Source organism: Coregonus clupeaformis, chromosome 3, assembly GCF_020615455.1.
Source record: "Coregonus clupeaformis isolate EN_2021a chromosome 3, ASM2061545v1, whole genome shotgun sequence".
Classification (NCBI taxonomy): domain Eukaryota; kingdom Metazoa; phylum Chordata; class Actinopteri; order Salmoniformes; family Salmonidae; genus Coregonus; species Coregonus clupeaformis.
The window spans coordinates 6,746,757-6,764,400 of record NC_059194.1 but is presented as its reverse complement, the minus strand read 5'-3'; the positions used below and the strand labels follow the sequence as shown (position 1 = coordinate 6,764,400).

Here is a 17,644-nt window from a genome sequence, read left to right as displayed (position 1 = left end):
TTGTTAGAACCTTAAGTGCTGTTATTGTGAAGTGGAAACGTCTAGGAGCTGCAACGGCTCAGCCGCGAAGTGGTAGGCCACACAAGCTCACAGAACGGGAACGCTGAAGCGCGTAACACGTAAAATCGCCTGTCCTCTGTTGAAACACTCACTACCGTGTTCCAAACTGCCTCTGGAAGCAACGTCAGCAGAAGAACTGATCGTCGGGAGCTTCATGAAATGGGTTTCCATGTCCGAGCAGCCGCACACAAGCTGCTGATCACCATGCGCAAGGACAAGCGTCGGCTGGAGTGGTGTAAAGCTCGCCGCCATTGGACTCTGGAGCAGTGGAAGCGTGTTTTCTGGAGTGATGAATCACGCTTCACCATCTGGCAGTCCGACAGACGAATCTGGGTTTGGCGGATGCCAGGAGAACGCTAGGTGGAGGAGTAATAATTGTCTGGGGCTGTTTTTCATGGTTTGGGCTAGGCCCCTTAGTTCCAGTGAAGGGAAATCTCAACGCTACAGCATACAATGACATTCTAGACGATTCTGTGCTTCCAACTTTGTGGCAACAGTTTGGGGAAGGCCCTTTCCTGCACAAAGAGAGGACCATACAGAAATGGTTTGTCGAGAACAGTGTGGAAGAACTTGACTGGCCTGCACAGAGCCCTGACCTCAACTCCATCTAACACCTTTGGGAAGAATTGGAACGCCGACTGCGAGCCAGGCCTAATCGCCAACATCAGTGACCGACCTCACTAATGCTCTTGTGGTTAAGGGCTTGTAAGTAAGCATTTCACTGTAAGGTTTACACCTGTTGTATTCGGCGCATGTGACAAATACAATTTGATTTGATTTTAAGTCCCTGCAGCAATGTTCCAACATCTAGTGGAAAACCTTCCCAGAAGTGTGGAGGCTGTTATAGCAGCAAAGGGGGGACCAACTCCATATTAATGTCCATGATTTTGGGATGAGCTGTTGGATGAGCAGGTGTCCACATACTTTTGGTCATTTCGTGTATCTATCTAGGAGCTTCTCCGTCGACAGTATTGTCGAATAATTCTGATGTTAAGGTAAGATTTGAATGGAGAAAGCTGGATTGGTGCATCTCATTAGAAAAGCACCACTATTTTGCCATGTGGTCCCGTGTAGCTCAGTTGGTAGAGCATGGCATTTGCAACGCCAGGGTTGTGGGTTCGATTCCCACGGGGGGCCAGTATGAAAACGTATGCACTCACTAACTGTAAGTCGCTCTGGATAAGAGCGTCTGCTAAATGACTAAAATGTAAATGTAATATAGCTTCCAAAATGTAAGATGGCTGCGCGGTGGCTTCATTACAGCGCCCCCTGTCAGTCATCCAGGTTTTACACATCATCGGGGACAACTATAATGAAAACTGTTATACAGATACTGCAGGTGTAAGGTCCACTAGATGGCAGCATTGTGCTGTGAATGAGAACGTTTTCGGAAAATGCGGTCATGTTTTATCCCATTGGGCCTCCGTACATTTTCGCTTGTGACTAGACGGGAAGCGGTGTTTGTTGACTGATTCCGAATGTGAGTTACTAATGTTGCCCAAACAAATAATGCTATTTAGTAAAAATAATGTTTATGAAATGATTGATCTCTATCATTTTCACAAGTATAATGTGTTAGTCACCCTAGTTATATTGTCGAGACCATCATCAATTTACTTTGCAAACTGTTTTTCTTGTTACAGCTATCAGGAGAGGCTATGTTGCCCAAACAAATAATGCTATTTAGTAAAAATAATGTTTATGAAATGATTGATCGCTATCATTTTCACAAGTATAATGTGTTAGTCACCCTAGTTATATTGTCGAGACCATCATCAATTTACTTTGCAAACAGTTTTTCTTGTTACAGCTATCAGGAGAGGCTAACTGAAATTAGCCATCTCATTCGTCCATCAAGCTAGCTAGCTGGCTAACAATAGCTAGCTATATGTAAACATAGATAATACGGCAAAGTTACTGGACAATTCTTCTTTGGTTTATTAATGATTTTCAGGTGGTGGTCTGTGTAGATACTAAAATGTTTCCTGCGGGACGTTACTTAAGTGATGCTGCTTTGTTATTTTCATAGCCAGTTCAATCCAGTCAAATAGCTTCACAGCTAGCACATTATGGACCTACAGTGCCTTCGCAAAGTATTCAGACCCCTTGACTTTTTCCACATTTTGTTACATTACAGCCTTATTCTAAAGTTGATTCAATTGTTTTCCCCCTCATCAATCTACACACAATAACCCATAATGACAGAAAAAAACAGGTTTTTATCAATTTCAGCTAATTTATTAAAAATAAAAAAACTGAAATGTAACATTTACATAAGTATTCAGACCCTTTACTCAGTACTTTGTTGAAGCACCTTTGGCAGCGATTACAGCCTCGAGTCTTCTTGGGTATGAAGTAAGTCGCTCTGGATAAGAGCGTCTGCTAAATGACGTAAATGTAAAATGAAGCTTGGCACACCTGTATTTGGGGAGTTTCTCCCATTCTCTGCAGATCCTCTCAAGCTCTGTCAGGTTGGATGGGGAGCGTTGCTGCACAGCTTTTTTCAGGTCTCTCCAGAGATGTTAGATCGGGTTCAAGTCCAGGCTCTGGCTGGGCCACTCAAGGACATTCAGAGACTTGTCCCGAAGCCACTCCTGCGTTGTCTTAACTGTATGCTTAGGGTTGTTGTCCTGTTGGAAGGTGAATCTTCACCCCAGTCTGAGGTCCTGAGCACTCTGGAGCAGGTTTTCATCAAGGATCTCTCTGTACTTTGCTCCGTTCATATTTGCCTTGATCCTGACTAGTCTCCCAGTCCCTGCCGCTGAAAAACATCCCCACAGCATGATGCTGCCACCACCATGCTTCACCGTAGGGATGGTGCCAGGTTTCTTTGGCATTCAGGCCAAAAAGTTCATTCTTGGTTTCATCAGCCCAGAGAATCTTGTTTCTCATGTGAGAGTCTTTAGGTGCCTTTTGGCAAACTCCAAGCGGGCTGTCATGTGCCTTTTACTGAGGATTGGCTTCCGGCTGGCCACTCTACCATAAAGGCCTGATTGGTGGAGTGCTGCAAAGGATGGTTGGCCTTCTGGAAGGTGACCAAGGCCCTTCTCCCCCAAGTGCTCTGTTTGGCTGGGCAGCCAGCTCTAGGAAGAGTCTTGGTGGTTCCAAACTTCTTCCATTTAAGAATGATGGAGGCCACTGTGTTCTTGGGGATCTTAAATCCTGCAGACATTTTTTGGTTCCCTTCCCTAGATCTGTGCTTCGACACAATCCTGTCTCGGAGCTCTACGGACAATTCCTTCAACCTCATGGCTTGCTTTTTGCTCTGACATGAACTGTCAACTGTGGGACCTTATATAGACAGGTGTGTGCCTTTCCAAATCATGTCCAATCAATTGAATTTACCACAGGTGGACTCCAATCAAGTTGTAGAAACATCTCAAGGATAATCAATGGATGCACCTGAGCTCAATTTCAAGCCTCATAGCAAAGGGTCTGAATACTTATGTAAATAAGGTATTTCTGTTTTTTATTTTTAATAAATTTGCAAAAATGTCTAAAAACCTGTTTTTGCTTTGTGATTATGGGGTATTGTGTGTAGATTGCTGAGGATTTTTAAAAATGTAATCAATTTTAGAATACGGCTATAACGTAACAAAATGTGTAAAAAGTCAAGGGGTCTGAATACTTTCCGAAGGCACTGTATGTAGTAACAACCCATGTAACTAGCTAACAAGTTATTCGGGTAGCATGTAATTGGTTCAACCTGATTCTAAATAATTTAGACTAGTATAGTTAATACTTGTTTTTGGCTACTTTACATGACCAGCTACTTGCCTACAGTATCTGACTCCAAAGTGAAACTTTTCTTCTTAACGTTCATGTTCTCTCAGCAAGATGGCAGAACAAACAACGTTGGACAGCCTGCTGGAAATGGGTTTTGACAGAAACAGAGCGTAAGTACCTAACTGAGTTAATGTGGGAATTTTTCTACACACTAAATATCATGATAAGATTATGTGATCAACTCTGATCCTGTCTGTCTATCTTCTGCTTTCAGGGAAAAGGCTGTGGCACACACAGGAAACCAGGGCATAGAGCGGGCCATGGACTGGTAAGTCAACTAGTAGAGGCTTTGGTGAGCTTGCCTCAGAGGCTTCTTCATCCACAGATAAATGTGACAGATGGTCAGTTAAGTTATTCACATTGAATAACTGATTCATCATGTTTTTCTTCCGTTATGGCTTCCTTCCACAGGTTGATGGAACATGAGGGTGACCCAGACATTGACGAGCCCTATGTACCTCCTGTGGGGAACGTGCTTGGAGGAACTGGAGGAAGTGACCCACAACAGCCCAGTCCAGCAGCCCAACCCACAGCAGAAGGAACAGACCCTGGTAAGTGGTCAATGGTCATGGCAGCATATTGTATTGTTATGATCTCATTATAACTATTGCTTCAGCTTCCCATTACTGGTTAACATGGTTGTTGGTTTACATTGTCTTCTTGTCCCTCGCCTCATTTATGTCAACTCTACCTTTTAGCTACAGATGGTGGTGACCAGATGATCCATGACGGGGATACCAAACGACCAATGACAGAGGAGGATAAACGTGAGCAGATAAAGAGGTCAGATAATTCACCTCCACTGAGGTTCTGTTTACACACTTATCTTATTCTGTCAGTGGGGAAACGTCCTGTCAGGTTTGGTCAATAGATGTTACTCAAAGAGATTTTCAAGTGTCAGCAAAAGCTTTCAGTAGAAAATACAATGAGACAGCATACAATGAGACAGCATACAATGCAACCTGTGTCTGCGTTTGTGTCTGTTTCTTTGTGTGTGTGTGTGTCTGTCTACTTTCTGTGGGTACCAGGCTAGAGGAGCTGATGCGGGTGAAGCAGGAGGAGCGGAGAGAGAGGGAGCGAGCAGAGGAGGTAGACAGAGAGAAGCAGAGGAGGAGGCAGGGCCAGGAGCTGCTGCAGGTCAAACAGAAACTGCAGGAGGATGAAATGAAGAAAATGGTCGACCTGCGCCGGAGAGAGAAGGACGATGACAAAATGGCCAAGTAAGCCAAGAAGTCAATGGGCTTGTTTGACATTACAGGCGACTGCCGATTTTGAACTGATCTACAGAATACCTTGCATATAAGTATTATTATTTGTAGATCAGCAAGTCATTCACAATTTACCCACAATGCATGGCGGATGGATTTGATGCTCTTGAACATGGCCAATGGCTGTTGTCTCAAAGCAAATTAGAGGAGAGGATCCTTGAACAACCTCCTCCAATGAGCTTTGAGAGGAATTGAGGAAACAAGAATAGCTAGGAATGTTTTCAGACACAGCCAATAGTTACTTCTTCTAAACGTCTTAGTGCAAATAGGGTCTATTCCCACTCCACAACTCTTCTCTTTGTCCAATGAATGCCCTCTCTCTTTCTCAGGCAGCGGGTGCGAGACAAGATAGCACGCGACAGAGAGGAGAGAGCACTTAAGGTAGACTGCACCTACAGCATCTGACTCCTGTGCTGAACTGTTGCTAAATAATGTCTTCATATCTTTCATAGAAAGAGTTGAACTCACTAACCCCTTCTACTCCTCTCTTCTCCCTCTCCTCGCCAGTTTGGAGGCGGTTCTTCCAGTACAGCTCTAACCTCCCCTTCAGCAGAGGGCCCTCCCTCCTCTCCGCCCAGTCAGGGCCCGCCTCCCGCCAAGAAGGACTATAACGAGTGCAGAATCCAGGTAAGGGGCCATGGATGTCTTCGGCCTAGTTCACATTCTGTTCATATTCACAACTGATGTACAACGGATTTTGGCACAACAGATATTTTTGATGAGTTTGTCTCAACAATCAATGCAGTTTATTCATTTATCCTCCTGTTCTCAGGTGCGTATGCTGGACGGCTCGGCGCTGACCTCCGTGTTCAAGGCCCAGGAGCCGCTGGCTGCCGTGCGTGTCTACATCCAGATGAATGGCAATGCCCCAGAGGGCCAGGACTTCACGCTGCTGTCCCCGTACCCCCGCCGCGTCTACACAGAACTGGACATGGAGAAACCCCTACAGGAGCTGGGTGAGCAGACAGCCCTCTTACTGGGCTTGTACAGGGGGAATCTCCATAGTCTCTCCTTCATCTGAAAGGACTGGAGAGGTCAAAACCAGCCAAAGACATACTGTTTTCATCTATCCTGTGTTGTCAGATCAGTGCAGTTATAGAGGAATCTAATCTGAGATTGAGGTGTGTTATAGTTTGTGTAGTACTGTTTTAACTGTTTTTTGTTATTGTTCAGGTTTGGTGCCTTCAGCTGTGCTGGTCGTTGCCAAGAAATAAGGGCCTGAAGTAAAACGATGCTTTATGAGCCAACATATAATTTATCACAACAGGACAGAGACCAGGATGTCAACTACGGATTGATTCTCCTTCAACAAACACTTTGAGCTTAAATCTTAAATAGCAACACAAAATGGATGACTTTATTGATTCTCATGGGGCCTAAAGTGTAAGACCTGCCTCGTGTTGAGACACTGCAACTTTCCACTGCATTGAAGTTGTAGTTTTTATAAGTTAAACAATTTGACAGTGGTGTTATTGCATAATCACTAAAATGTGCTTGAATAAAACGGACTTGGAGAGTTACATGGTGGACTGAACATACTTTAAAACTATCCATAAAGAATGTACTTGGACTCTACTTTCACCACAGGAATAATTGGTTAGTTTTATGAAAAAGCTGCACAACTTGATGACCTAAGTCAGCTTTGAATCTCACTGACTGGTGAGAGTTGATCATATGTGCATGACAGTTAAGAAAGATACACTCTTAAGAAATCACGTGTCATATCAAGAGTCCCAGAAATTCACATTAAGCACATTGTGCTTCACTGAAATGTTTTATTGAGCAATGTAAAAGTGAAGATTAAAAAGTTACATTGTCAGACATTTGCAGTGTATTTGTGCATGCCTTTTTTGGGTACAATGGATTGGATGCACTTTAAAACACAACGGAAATGGAATGTCATTTGAAAAACTGAGTGATAAAAAAGGCTAAAGTTGTGTGGTGGATTTCACCAAACATTTAACAGTTTTCTACTCTAAAGTTTGACCAAACATTAACCAAAACATGACTGATGCTGTTGGTTTCAGACATGTACAGCACATCGTACATTCAGTTATAATTCCTTGCTTAACCTCTGAGTCCAGACGCACCGGAACACCTGCATTCAACAACATGGCTTCCCTATCTTCTCTCTGGAGGACTGGGACTACACTGGAGGACTCGACTGGGCAGAAACTTGAATGGTGATCCACGAGCATTGAATGAGGGACACAATAGATTGATCTTAACCTGCTCGTATACGAAAACAGCTCTTACTTCACAACTATAAAACACCATTATGTACATTAGAAAAAATGACTAGCCTATATACACTTCTGGAATGACAATGATACCAGGAGGTGTGGAGAGAGACAGTTTTGCTTAAAGTGAAAGGGGCTGCATGTAGAATAGAATACAAAAATAGTTTATCATTAAAACAATGTACAAGAGCACATTTTCAAAGACCAAACAAGTATTAGAGGTCACAGGTCACACCCCTCCCTGTTCCTGATAAAAGATATGAGTTGCATCGCTAATGGCACCCTATTCCCTACAAAGTGCACTACTTTTGACTGGAACCCTATGGGGAATAAGGTTCCATTTGGGACGCAACCATGGAGTTTAAACTGAGGTGGTGGTGGTGAACACTGGGTCTTCAATGCTGAATCATCTCTGGCAACCCCTGCTGTCTGTTGGCGTGTCATAGCGTTTCTCTTCCCCTTTAGCTGGGAGGGTAGTAACCCTGATTGTAGTTCCAGGGTTGCTGGTAGCCGCCTCCGTATCCCCCATACTGTGGTTGCTGAAAGAGAAGAACACCTTAAAAAAAGGGCAAGTGAAGGAACACCCTATCTCTGATCAACATTTTAGTGCAGGGGTATTCAAATCTTACCCTACGAGGTTCGGACTACTGCTGGTTTTCTGTTCTACCTGATAATTGCACCCACCTGGTGTCCCAGGTCTAAATCAGTCCCTGATTAGAGGGGAAGAATAAAAATAAAAAAAAGCAGTGGAACTGGCTTCGATGTTCAGATTTGAATTTGAGGGCTTTAGTGTCTCTCCTCTAATATCTGGCTAAATTTCAAAAGATGTACTGATCGTATAAGACTGTATGTAGCCTAGTTTGGGCTCATGTATCAGTTTGTACAGTGTAACAATCCCTGTCATACCTGATACCAGCTTCCGTATCCTCCGTAGCCTGCATGAGCCGCACTCATGTCCCCACCCATCATGGGTGGAGGTGGGGTCGTCATGGGAACATGGGGCATTGTGGGAGGGGCCTGTGGTGGAGCGGGAACAGCAGAGCCATCTTCTCCTTTATTCATCTTCTCTGGGTCCTCACTGTCTCTGCAGATCAATCAATACAACAACTGCGTCAATAACCAATCCATTAACAGTTTATCCCTTTGCTTCTCCAGTTTACGGTAAAGTCAAACATTTTTGTGTCACCACATCACACAATTTGAATCGGTCATAAACCCTTGCATGATATTGAAAGATATGCTATAATCTCACCCGTTCTCAGCCACTCTCTTCTTGTTGCCAAGCTCTTTCAGCAGCTTCTGATGCTCATCATAGACTGTTAGCACACTGCAGGCCATAGGACAGAAACAGTACAGTCATTTAAAACATGGTAAAGTGATGCTCCTCAGACGGTTAGCACACTGCAGGCCATAGGCCAGAAACAGTACAGTCATTCACAACATGGTAAATTGCATTTCTCCTGGTTGGTTGGTTGATTTCATACCATTAAATAAAATATGGGCAGAATAAAATGCCTTGTTTAATTTTCTTTGGGTTCCTGATTGTATCTAAAAACAACAAACAATCCTATGACCCCTTACCTTCGCACAGAAGTCCCATAGTCCTCAGCGTACTGCAGGCCCCTCTGGGAGAAAAGGATCTTGGTCCGCGGGGAGAGGGGTGCGGCCAGCGCCCGCGTCACACACTGCTGCACCCCCTCGGCCGACCCTCTGGGGTCACCAGACACCTCCAGCTCCAGCAGGTTCAGATGCAGCTTCCCGTTATCCTGGAGGACATAGGGGAAATTGACAAGGGAAAGACAAATCATTATAAATTATGCTGTGGTTTAGATCAAGGCTATTTCCATCCCCCTGATATTCAATCCCAATTTCATCTTAAATGTGATCCTTTCCTTTTTCAGTCAATGCTTAATCCTTTTCTCCCCTCAGAGTTCTCCCCCCCCCACCTCTCAGAGTTCTACCCCCCCCCACCTCTCAGAGTTCTACCCCCCCCCCCCCTCCTCTCAGAGTTCTACCCCCCCTCCTCTCACCGGGCTAATCTCCAGTGCCTCCTGCAGGACTCCCCGGGCCTTGCTGGGGTTCTTGCAGAGCTTCAGCAGCAGCCGGGCCAGTTTGATGGAGTAGAACGCATGGAGGTGAGGCGTCTCTTTGGCCTGGGCCACCGCGTCCCTGAGCAGAGCTTCTGATTCGTCTAGCCGGCCCGCCCGTCTCTCTAGCCCCGCCCTGCGCAGCCGGACCATGGCCAATCCCGGCACGGAGGTTTCCAGAGCCTCCAACACATGCCGCGCCTCTGTTAGGTCACCTGGGAGGAGATGGAGGGGAAGAGGGCGTGAGTGGGCTACAACACTGGGTAATGGTGTCCTGTGTTTCATTTGAGGTCAAAGTGAAGAGGTGAACACTGTGATGTGTCTTCCTCTCTCACCATGCCTCTCCTCGAAGGTGGCCCACTGCAGGTGCATGGTGTGTTTGTGGGCCAGGTGGATCTCACAGGCTCGCCGGAACACTCCCCGCGCCTCGTCCAGACTCTGAGGTTCCAGGTACTGAACATACTGAGAAACATACATACAGTACACATTAGTTACACTGACATACAAACACGTTACTGACCCACACACCCCTGCAGCCCATCTTTACCTTGGTCCAGAACTCCTCGTAGAGAGCGCAGGCAATCAGACAGCGCTCAAACAGGATCCGTACCCTCTGGTCACCCCCGGCAATGATCCCACTGCTCTTTGACTCCTCCTTCTCCTCCTCTTCCTGGCCCTCCATGGCCTCTGGCTCTGTCTCGGTCTTCACCTCCTTTTCATCCCCCCCTCCCAGCTGGGTGAGCTCCCAATCCAGGTAGGAGTGCCAGGCCCTCAGCTGGGTCCGGTCCAAAGGCTTCACGTGGAAATACGGACGCTTGATCTGGAATGAAGGGAGGAATTGGAACAGAAGGGAAGTTAAGTCAATGTTTCCAACCAATGAAAGTACAGTACACCGATCGACAAACCTTTTCTGTATGGACCTCGCTTTGTGCAAGGGGGCATTGTCATGCTGAAACAGGAAAGGGCCTTCCCCAAACTGTTGCCACAAAGTTGGAAGCACAGAATCGTCTAGAATGTAATTGTATGCTGTAGCATTAAGATTTTCCTTCACTGGAACTAAGGGGCCTAGCCCGAACCATGAAAAACAGCCCCATACCATTATTCCTCCTCTACCAAACTTTACAGTTTGCATGATGCATTGGGGCAGGTAGCGTTCTACTGGCATCCACCAAACCCAGATTCTTCCGTCGGACTGCCAGATGTTGAAGCGTGATTCATCACTCCAGAGAACACGTTTCCACTGCTCCAGAGTCCAATAGCGGCGAGCTTTACATCACTCCAGCCGACGCTTGGCATTGCGTATGGTGATCTTATTCTTGTGTGCGGCTGCTCAGCCATGGAAACCCATTTCATGAAGCTCCCGACGAACAGTTCTTCTGCTGACGTTGCTTCCAGAGGCAGCTTGGAACTCGGTAGTGAGTGTTGCAACCAAGGACAGACAATTTTTACGCGCTACAGCACTCGGTGGTCCCGTTCTGTGAGCTTGTGTGGTCTACCACTTAGCGGCTGAGCCGTTATTGCTCCTAGACGTTTCCACTTCACAATAACAGCACTTACAGTTAACCGGGACAGCTCTAGCTAGGCAGAAATTTGACGAACTGACTTGTTGGAAAGGTGGCATCCTATGACGGTACCATTTGAAAGTTACTGAGCTCTTCAGTAAGGCCATTCTACTGCCAATGTTTGTCTATGGAGATTGCATGGTGGTGTGCTCGATTTTATACACCTGTCAGCAACAGGTGTGGCTGAAATAACCGAATCCACTAATTTGAAGGGGTGTCCACATACTTTTGTATATGTAGTGTATCACGCTTCAATCATTGCTTCTGAGTTGCAAGGGATGCGTGTTTATGTGTTTCAGGGGTAACTCACAGCGTCCTCAAAGTTCCACCTCTTCCTGACCTCTCCCTCCAGATCTTGGTACACCTTCTCCCTGCGAGCCAATAGGAGCTCTCGCATCTTCGGAATCAGCTCTTCCTGATTGGGTGAAACATAACATGACAGGTATGATGACAGACTTTTAAATCAGTAACAAAGTTAAGATCCTATACCATAACCTCACTCCACAGCTTGAAATGTCTCCACTATATGCTATTATGGCAGCATGTTAAATCTCATGTTAAATCTTTATCCAAAACTACTAGTGATTTGTCATTTGTAAACCACCTCTGTAGGTTCCTTCTCTTCCCCAGGTGGTAACTCATCTTCCCCCTCAGCCAACTCAGACTTCTCAGTCTTGTGGCTCTGTTTAGATTCCTCAAGCAACCCCTCATACTCCTCTGCTGAGAGGACGTCCTTGGGCGCATGGGCATTAAGATGAGTCTTGAATCTGTAAGAGAGAGGAGGGATGGAGAGAGTGGAGAAGATTCACCGGTTCAGCAAATATGAGGTCCCGATTGAGAAGTGATTTTGATAATCATACAATTACCAAAATCTAGAATTGAATAAAAGGTTACGGTTTTATAGTTGAATAATTATTTTTTTCTCCCCAATTTTCAATCGTCTCATCGCTGCAACTCCCCAACGGGCTCGGGAGGCAAAGGTCGAGTCATGTGTCCTTCGAAACATGACCCGCCCGCTTAACCCAGAAGCCAGCCGCACCGATGTGTCGGAGGAAACACTGTTCTCCTGACGACGAGGTCAGCCTGCAGGCGCCCGGCCCGCCACAAGGAGTCGCTAGAGCGCGATGAGCCATGTAAAGCCCCCCCGGCCAAACCCTCCCCTAACCCGGACGACACTGGGCAAATTGTGCGCCGCCCTATGGGACTCCCGATCACGGCCGGTTGTGATACAGCCCGGGAACAAACCAGGGTCTGTAGTGATGCAGTGCCTTAGACCGCTGCGCCATTAGGGAGGCCCTATAGTTCAGAGTTTTGACTGATTTGAAGCTCTACTGTTTGTGAATGTGTATAATAATAATAATAATAATATGCCATTTAGCAGACGCTTTTATCCAAAGCGACTTACAGTCATGTAGGCATAAATGTTTTGTGTATGGGTGGTCCCGGGGATCGAACCCACTACCTTGGCGTTACAAGCGCCGTGCTCTACCAGCTGAGCTACAGAGGACCACTTCTATAGTCTCACTTCTCATAGTGGCTGCTGTACAGCTGAGTGGGGACTCTGAGGACTCTGTCGTAGACCCCAGTGGCAGCCTTCATGTCTCCCTGCTCCTTCTCCCACTCGATGTACAGCTCCCACAGACGGTCAGAGTGGAAGTCCAGTCCAGCTGCCACCACCGCCTCCTCAAACGCACTGGGGAGAAGAGACAAGAGACAAGGATCAGGCTGATTTCTGATTTATATCAAAAGAGTTAGGGCTCCTTATCTTTATTTGAACATTAAGTCTGCGGATGAGAATAAGTACTGAATTAAAAAATGTGGAGTGTTCCGGCTAATATTGAAAGAAAAAAGCTGGCTAGCGTTGAATGTGTATAAGTGTGATACTGTGAGTTTAAGAGTATAGGAGTATGTACCTGCGAATGCGCTGAGAGGACTCTGGCAGGTTCATGTTGAGCGTGCCCAGTAGCAGGTTAATGTAGTGGATCCACAGATCTACACTCAGGGGGATGGCCTTCAGACCCTGAACACACACCTGGAACAACACAAAACAACATCACACATGAATGTTATGGAACTAAAGCCATTACATACTGCAAGAGAGAAGAAGAATGTGCCTTTTTTGTCAATGGCTATGAAACATGGCAGTCAGTAGGCCACATAACAAGACACACATCCATGTGCCAAACACACTCCTCCTCCTCATCATCCTCATACCTCCTGAGCTTTGTTGGTGTAGCCAGCACGTCGCTCCAGGTCGGCAAACTTCTTCCAGTATCCGTAGCACAGTGGGTACCGTGCCAGAAAGGCAACCAGCGCTCGACGTGATGCTGTCATGTGACTCTGGGGACAATTAGAAATCTGGGTTAGCTGCAAATTCACTAAGTAACAAGTGAGTTTAGTTGTCAGTTTAGTTTCCATCATTATTCGTGTGAAGTGTTGGTTTCCACTTCAACACATCTGAACAACAGTGGTATAGTTATCTATGTATTATTCATGCAGAAGAGCTTTGGATGTATGACAAAATGGCAATAAGAGTCTTGTGTGTCCCCTCAGCTCTTCTCACCTCTTGCTCACAGTACTGCAGCAGGTCAGTCCAGCTAGAGAAGTCCTGTGGATTGTCATGGGCCAGCTTCCAGAGTCGGTCAAAGTCCGCCGGAAACTCTCCGTCCTCTTCCTCCTCATTCTCCGCCAGAGGCATGTTGTATGCTGTCGCAGCTGCTGCTTCTGGAGCCTCAGAGGCCACTCCTCCACCATTCTCCTCTGATGCCTCTTCCATCTCCATTGGAGGTTGGATAGCCTCCATGGCTTCCGGAGCTATCAAATGAGAAATTGAGAAAGTTACACATGGAAGAAAATTGTTTTGTCTATAACACAAAGAAATGGCTGGCCTGCTCAATAAAGAATAGGCCTAATCAGATGTAATTTACAGATGAAATGTAGATTACTGCCATTATAAGGGGAATTCCAGTCACTGATGGTGTTTTTAGCCAATCATTCATTCGTATTTATAGCTACTACACACAGATCACTACACTCCTAATAATGGCCGGAACGGAGCAGCAGGGGGCATGATGCGACTACTGTCTGCATCTACAGTAGTTAGAGCAGATTACTATACTATAATAAAAGACCCGGTCTGGGAAGTACTAGCTAGTGCAGGGATGGGCAACTGCCGACCCACGGGCCACATGCCCCCCTTTTGTAGGCCCGCGGATCAATTTCCATAGACAAAACGTTCTTGGTTTTTTTGGAAGTCAGTCGAGGTCTCAACTTACTGTTGAGAGTTAGAATAGTAGAATACACAAGGTGCAATTTCAAAATGTGGTTGTGCATCAGCAGTGTTTCTCTTGTTATGTCAGTCACTGGCAGTCACTCAATTAGCCCATTTCAGCTAACATTTTTTAGATTGGTAAATTAGTCTAGTGGCCAGCTATCTAAATGTGCCTGTCTAATCTAGCCCGAAGACCCAACGTTGAATTGCATAGAATTCTATGTCGGGCAGAAATTTGCGTTTGAATCAGAAAAGTTCTCTCACGACCTCAAGCCAGAATGCTGAATAAAATGATACGGCCGAGCCTAACCGAACAGCAAACACTTCAAGCTGGTAGCGAGGAAACATGCTTCGGTCGACTACATTCGGCTTTTGCTTACATATTGTGCATCACGTGCAATGCGTCAACAGATTGAAAATACAAGTGACAGAACCTACCCGCACCGCAAAAAGTTGGGTAAACAAAGCTTTCCTGTGGATACCCCATCTCCACCTCCTACCGCCAAAAGAACCGGTAAAGTAAGTGTAAATATCATTTTATTAAACATTCTGTCTTGTAGAGACTATTGCGTATTTTTTTACAGCGACTTCTTTCAGACTGATATTCATGGGGTAACCATGGTAACAGGCTGATGTTTAGGCAAGTAGTTATCATGGTCAAATTACCGACCCGGGGCCCCCATTGAATGTGTTAGTCACTCGCAGTCAGATATCATATTAAAAACTGCAAACATTTCTCTCCACCCCATGGCAAAATGAGTAGAAATGCATGAAATTAGTTATAAAATTGCAACATTTTCTCACTACCTCATGGCAACCTGTAGATTTGAAGCAAAGTTGCTTTAAAACTGCAACATTTTCTATACGCCCCATGGCAAAATGTATAGAATTTAGGGCTGACCCCAATTAGTCGACAGGCTGTTGGTCGTCAAAAATTGTGAAGCGCAAGAAGTATGAATGCCCTGACTTCTGCAGAGGCCGTATCACCGTAAATGCTGCATGGCCAATGCAGACGTCGGATTCACCATGCACCCAGATGCACAATGCACTTCTCTCTCCAGAATGCGCTCTCTCCCGCCAATTTGTGCACATTCATTGTTTCGTAACTTCATTGTGTGAATTGTTTGGGTTTGATTGTTAGTGTATATCAATTCCCCATCACATATATCACCAGTAGTACATTTACCATTAATTCCTAATCTACAATGTTTGTTATGGTAATTTCTGTTAATGATTTCAATATTATTATTCCAGTCTTACCGTTCTCATTGTCGGAGTGGACACATTGTTTGCAGAGCGCACAAACCCATGCTACACTTGTGAACAACACAATTTAGTCATTGCCTTTTGTTTGAAGCGCTCATGTCAATGTTGAGTAAGGACGCACACGCATGGAAGTAGGCCTATAGGCTACCTGGGCTGCGCGCAAATGTAGGCATATAAATGTGCCCATTTGGGGAACTGAAAAAAATAATAATATTGGCTTAACGCACCACCACTAATAACCTGTGGAGCTTCTCAAAGTCAGCAAGCAAACGAAGTCTGTTTTTACATCCATTGAGAATTACAATAGTTCCTCAATGTATTTGAAAAAATCTTTCCAACTCCCTCCCTTTCGATAACCACTCAGGGTGTAAGGGACAAATGTAATGCTCTGATCCAGTGGAAACGTCATAAAATAGGCCTACCTGATTACTTCTTATCAGTGCTTGACTTGGACTGAAATAGGTTCAGGTACTCATTTTGGGTGCTGGTACAGTTTATATTTAGGTGCAGGAGCTCCACAATACTTTTGAGCTAATATTCTATAAGAGGAATAGGAGCTCAAGCAGTAGAGAATTTGAGGTGCCGGTACTCCGCTCCGGTGAGCTCCTGCCCAAGTTGAGCACTGCTTCTTATCCCTTGCGCAAATAGCCTACAGCTGTGTCTGTCCCGAGCTCACTGGTGGGAAACTGAGGGCTCAGAATATTTTATACAACGTTGCAAGTTTGCTAGTGCAAGCTTCAGGCCAGACCCAAGTTAATACAATGTTTCAAGTTCATTGCAGACAGGCCATGCGTAGCCAATGCGATTTATAGGATATTTATTTTTATCAGGATATTTTCTACATGCAGGACATGTTTTTATTTGTTGGCTTTATATAACCTATTTTTACATAGTTGGAAATTGCAATAGAAGTTCCTTTTTAGGTTTGTATCATTTTCATTTAGATAGAATTTGTATCAACCACATTACAATGATTTTGAAATGAAGACGTTATTATAAATGAAATGTAACTGTTCAATGAAAATGTGCATATGAAAACCATAACTGGCACGCAGATCGGTAGAAATTGTAAGATAAATTGGCATTCCACATGAGAAAGGTTGCCAACCCCTCGTGTAGCCTATTACCGGCAACTTCAGGAGAGTTATGGCAGAATCTGCGAACGGCCGCAGGAGCGGAAGGAGAATAGTTGGGTCAGGTTAAGGTTCTTTTCTTCTGGTTATCTAGATCTCTGGCTCCCTCGAGGCATTTGTGTCTTAATTCATCAAACACTAAGCTCAACGCATATAGCTGATTTTATTAAAACACATAGGGTGTGTCTATATATGGAAAAACGTTTTAAAATGTTGACCAATCAACTGATCTAAAGAACATGACTTTCGGTCAACCAATATTTTTTTTAGTTGGGGACAGCCCCAGTAGAATTGCAGGAAATTAACTCTAAAACGTCCATTTTTTTTCTCTATCTGCTGTCAAGAGGGAAGCAGCTAAAATATTTTGCTACCAAGGTGGGGGAAACAAAATGTAGCTTAGTGCCCCCAAAAGGCTAGGGCCGGCTCTGACTACATGTGTAGGTATGGATGTGCGTATGCAGACCCGCGAGCCACTGTGGCCACCCATCAAAGTTGTCCATCCCTGAGCTAGTGCATTAACTCTGGTACTAGCTAGGGGAAGGCAACTTTCGGTTTCGCCAATTTGCGCAACGTAAACTCATGTTAGCCATGTCGGCTAGTTAGCTAGCCATCTTTTCACAGGCGTCGTTGCGACTGTTAGCGGACTGTGAAGATACAAACGACTATGCATATGATCCCTGCGTAACCAATGAATAACTTCGTCAATATATTTTGATTATTTCATGTTTTTACAACCTGAAGGAGCCTCCATTAGCCCGTTGTTGTTCAGGTCTTCTGAATCCGAGCCTTCTGCCGCCATGATAAAAATGACGTCACTTCCATGCGACAAGTATAGTCTGCAGGATGATAGAAGATTTCCGCTGAGCGCTGATTCACGGTCTGTTCTGATTGATTGATTGATATATATATATATATCAATCTCAATCACACAGTATTCTTAGGGAAAGGGATCTTTGATCAGTGACTTTTCT

General features: G+C 45.1%; 2 protein-coding genes across 4 annotated transcripts; one reads left to right on the top strand and one right to left on the bottom strand.

Moving 5' to 3' along the window:
* Positions 1 to 1,476: 1,476 nt before the first annotated feature.
* Positions 1,477 to 6,634, top strand: LOC121540086 (UBX domain-containing protein 1-like). Of its 2 annotated transcripts, none has more exons than XM_041848713.2 (10): positions 1,477 to 1,540; positions 3,894 to 3,956; positions 4,061 to 4,114; positions 4,258 to 4,397; positions 4,545 to 4,629; positions 4,875 to 5,066; positions 5,444 to 5,495; positions 5,622 to 5,741; positions 5,887 to 6,070; positions 6,288 to 6,634. In XM_041848713.2, exons 2-10 carry the CDS (start codon positions 3,898 to 3,900, stop codon positions 6,326 to 6,328), a joined length of 927 nt encoding a protein of 308 aa, XP_041704647.1. In that variant the 5' UTR covers positions 1,477 to 1,540; positions 3,894 to 3,897; the 3' UTR covers positions 6,329 to 6,634. The 2 variants fall into 2 exon arrangements, with proteins under 2 accessions (XP_041704647.1, XP_041704654.1); XM_041848720.2 differs by having other exon boundaries at positions 1,497 to 1,540; positions 3,898 to 3,956.
* Positions 6,635 to 6,854: 220 nt separating this feature from the next.
* Positions 6,855 to 17,488, bottom strand: LOC121540069 (pre-mRNA-processing factor 39). 2 transcript variants are annotated; one of them, XM_041848703.2, is made up of 14 exons: positions 17,409 to 17,488; positions 13,567 to 13,817; positions 13,218 to 13,343; positions 12,917 to 13,035; positions 12,529 to 12,696; positions 11,608 to 11,770; positions 11,314 to 11,418; positions 9,989 to 10,261; positions 9,777 to 9,903; positions 9,385 to 9,656; positions 8,936 to 9,120; positions 8,607 to 8,681; positions 8,261 to 8,438; positions 6,855 to 7,893 (listed from the first exon to the last, which is right to left on the bottom strand). In XM_041848703.2, the coding sequence occupies exons 1-14, from the start codon at positions 17,470 to 17,472 to the stop codon at positions 7,816 to 7,818; spliced, it is 2,184 nt and encodes a 727-aa protein (XP_041704637.1). In that variant the 5' UTR covers positions 17,473 to 17,488; the 3' UTR covers positions 6,855 to 7,815. The 2 variants fall into 2 exon arrangements, with proteins under 2 accessions (XP_041704637.1, XP_041704640.1); XM_041848706.1 differs by lacking the exon at positions 6,855 to 7,893 and adding an exon at positions 8,026 to 8,064.
* Positions 17,489 to 17,644: the final 156 nt, after the last annotated feature.

Excerpts from the sequence above, each read along its gene's own strand:
- LOC121540086 (XM_041848713.2), top strand. The coding sequence starts at position 3,898 with ATGGCAGAACAAACAACGTTGGACAGCCTGCTGGAAATGGGTTTTGAC. Across the intron at positions 3,957-4,060 it reads GGTTTTGACAGAAACAGAGC|GGAAAAGGCTGTGGCACACA; the intron begins GTAAGTACCTAA and ends TTCTGCTTTCAG. Across the intron at positions 6,071-6,287 it reads GAAACCCCTACAGGAGCTGG|GTTTGGTGCCTTCAGCTGTG; the intron begins GTGAGCAGACAG and ends GTTATTGTTCAG.
- LOC121540069 (XM_041848703.2), bottom strand. The coding sequence starts at position 17,472 with ATGGCGGCAGAAGGCTCGGATTCAGAAGACCTGAACAACAACGGGCTA. Across the intron at positions 12,697-12,916 it reads TCCTCTCAGCGCATTCGCAG|TGCGTTTGAGGAGGCGGTGG; the intron begins GTACATACTCCT and ends TCTTCTCCCCAG. Across the intron at positions 9,904-9,988 it reads ACGAGGAGTTCTGGACCAAG|TATGTTCAGTACCTGGAACC; the intron begins GTAAAGATGGGC and ends TATGTTTCTCAG.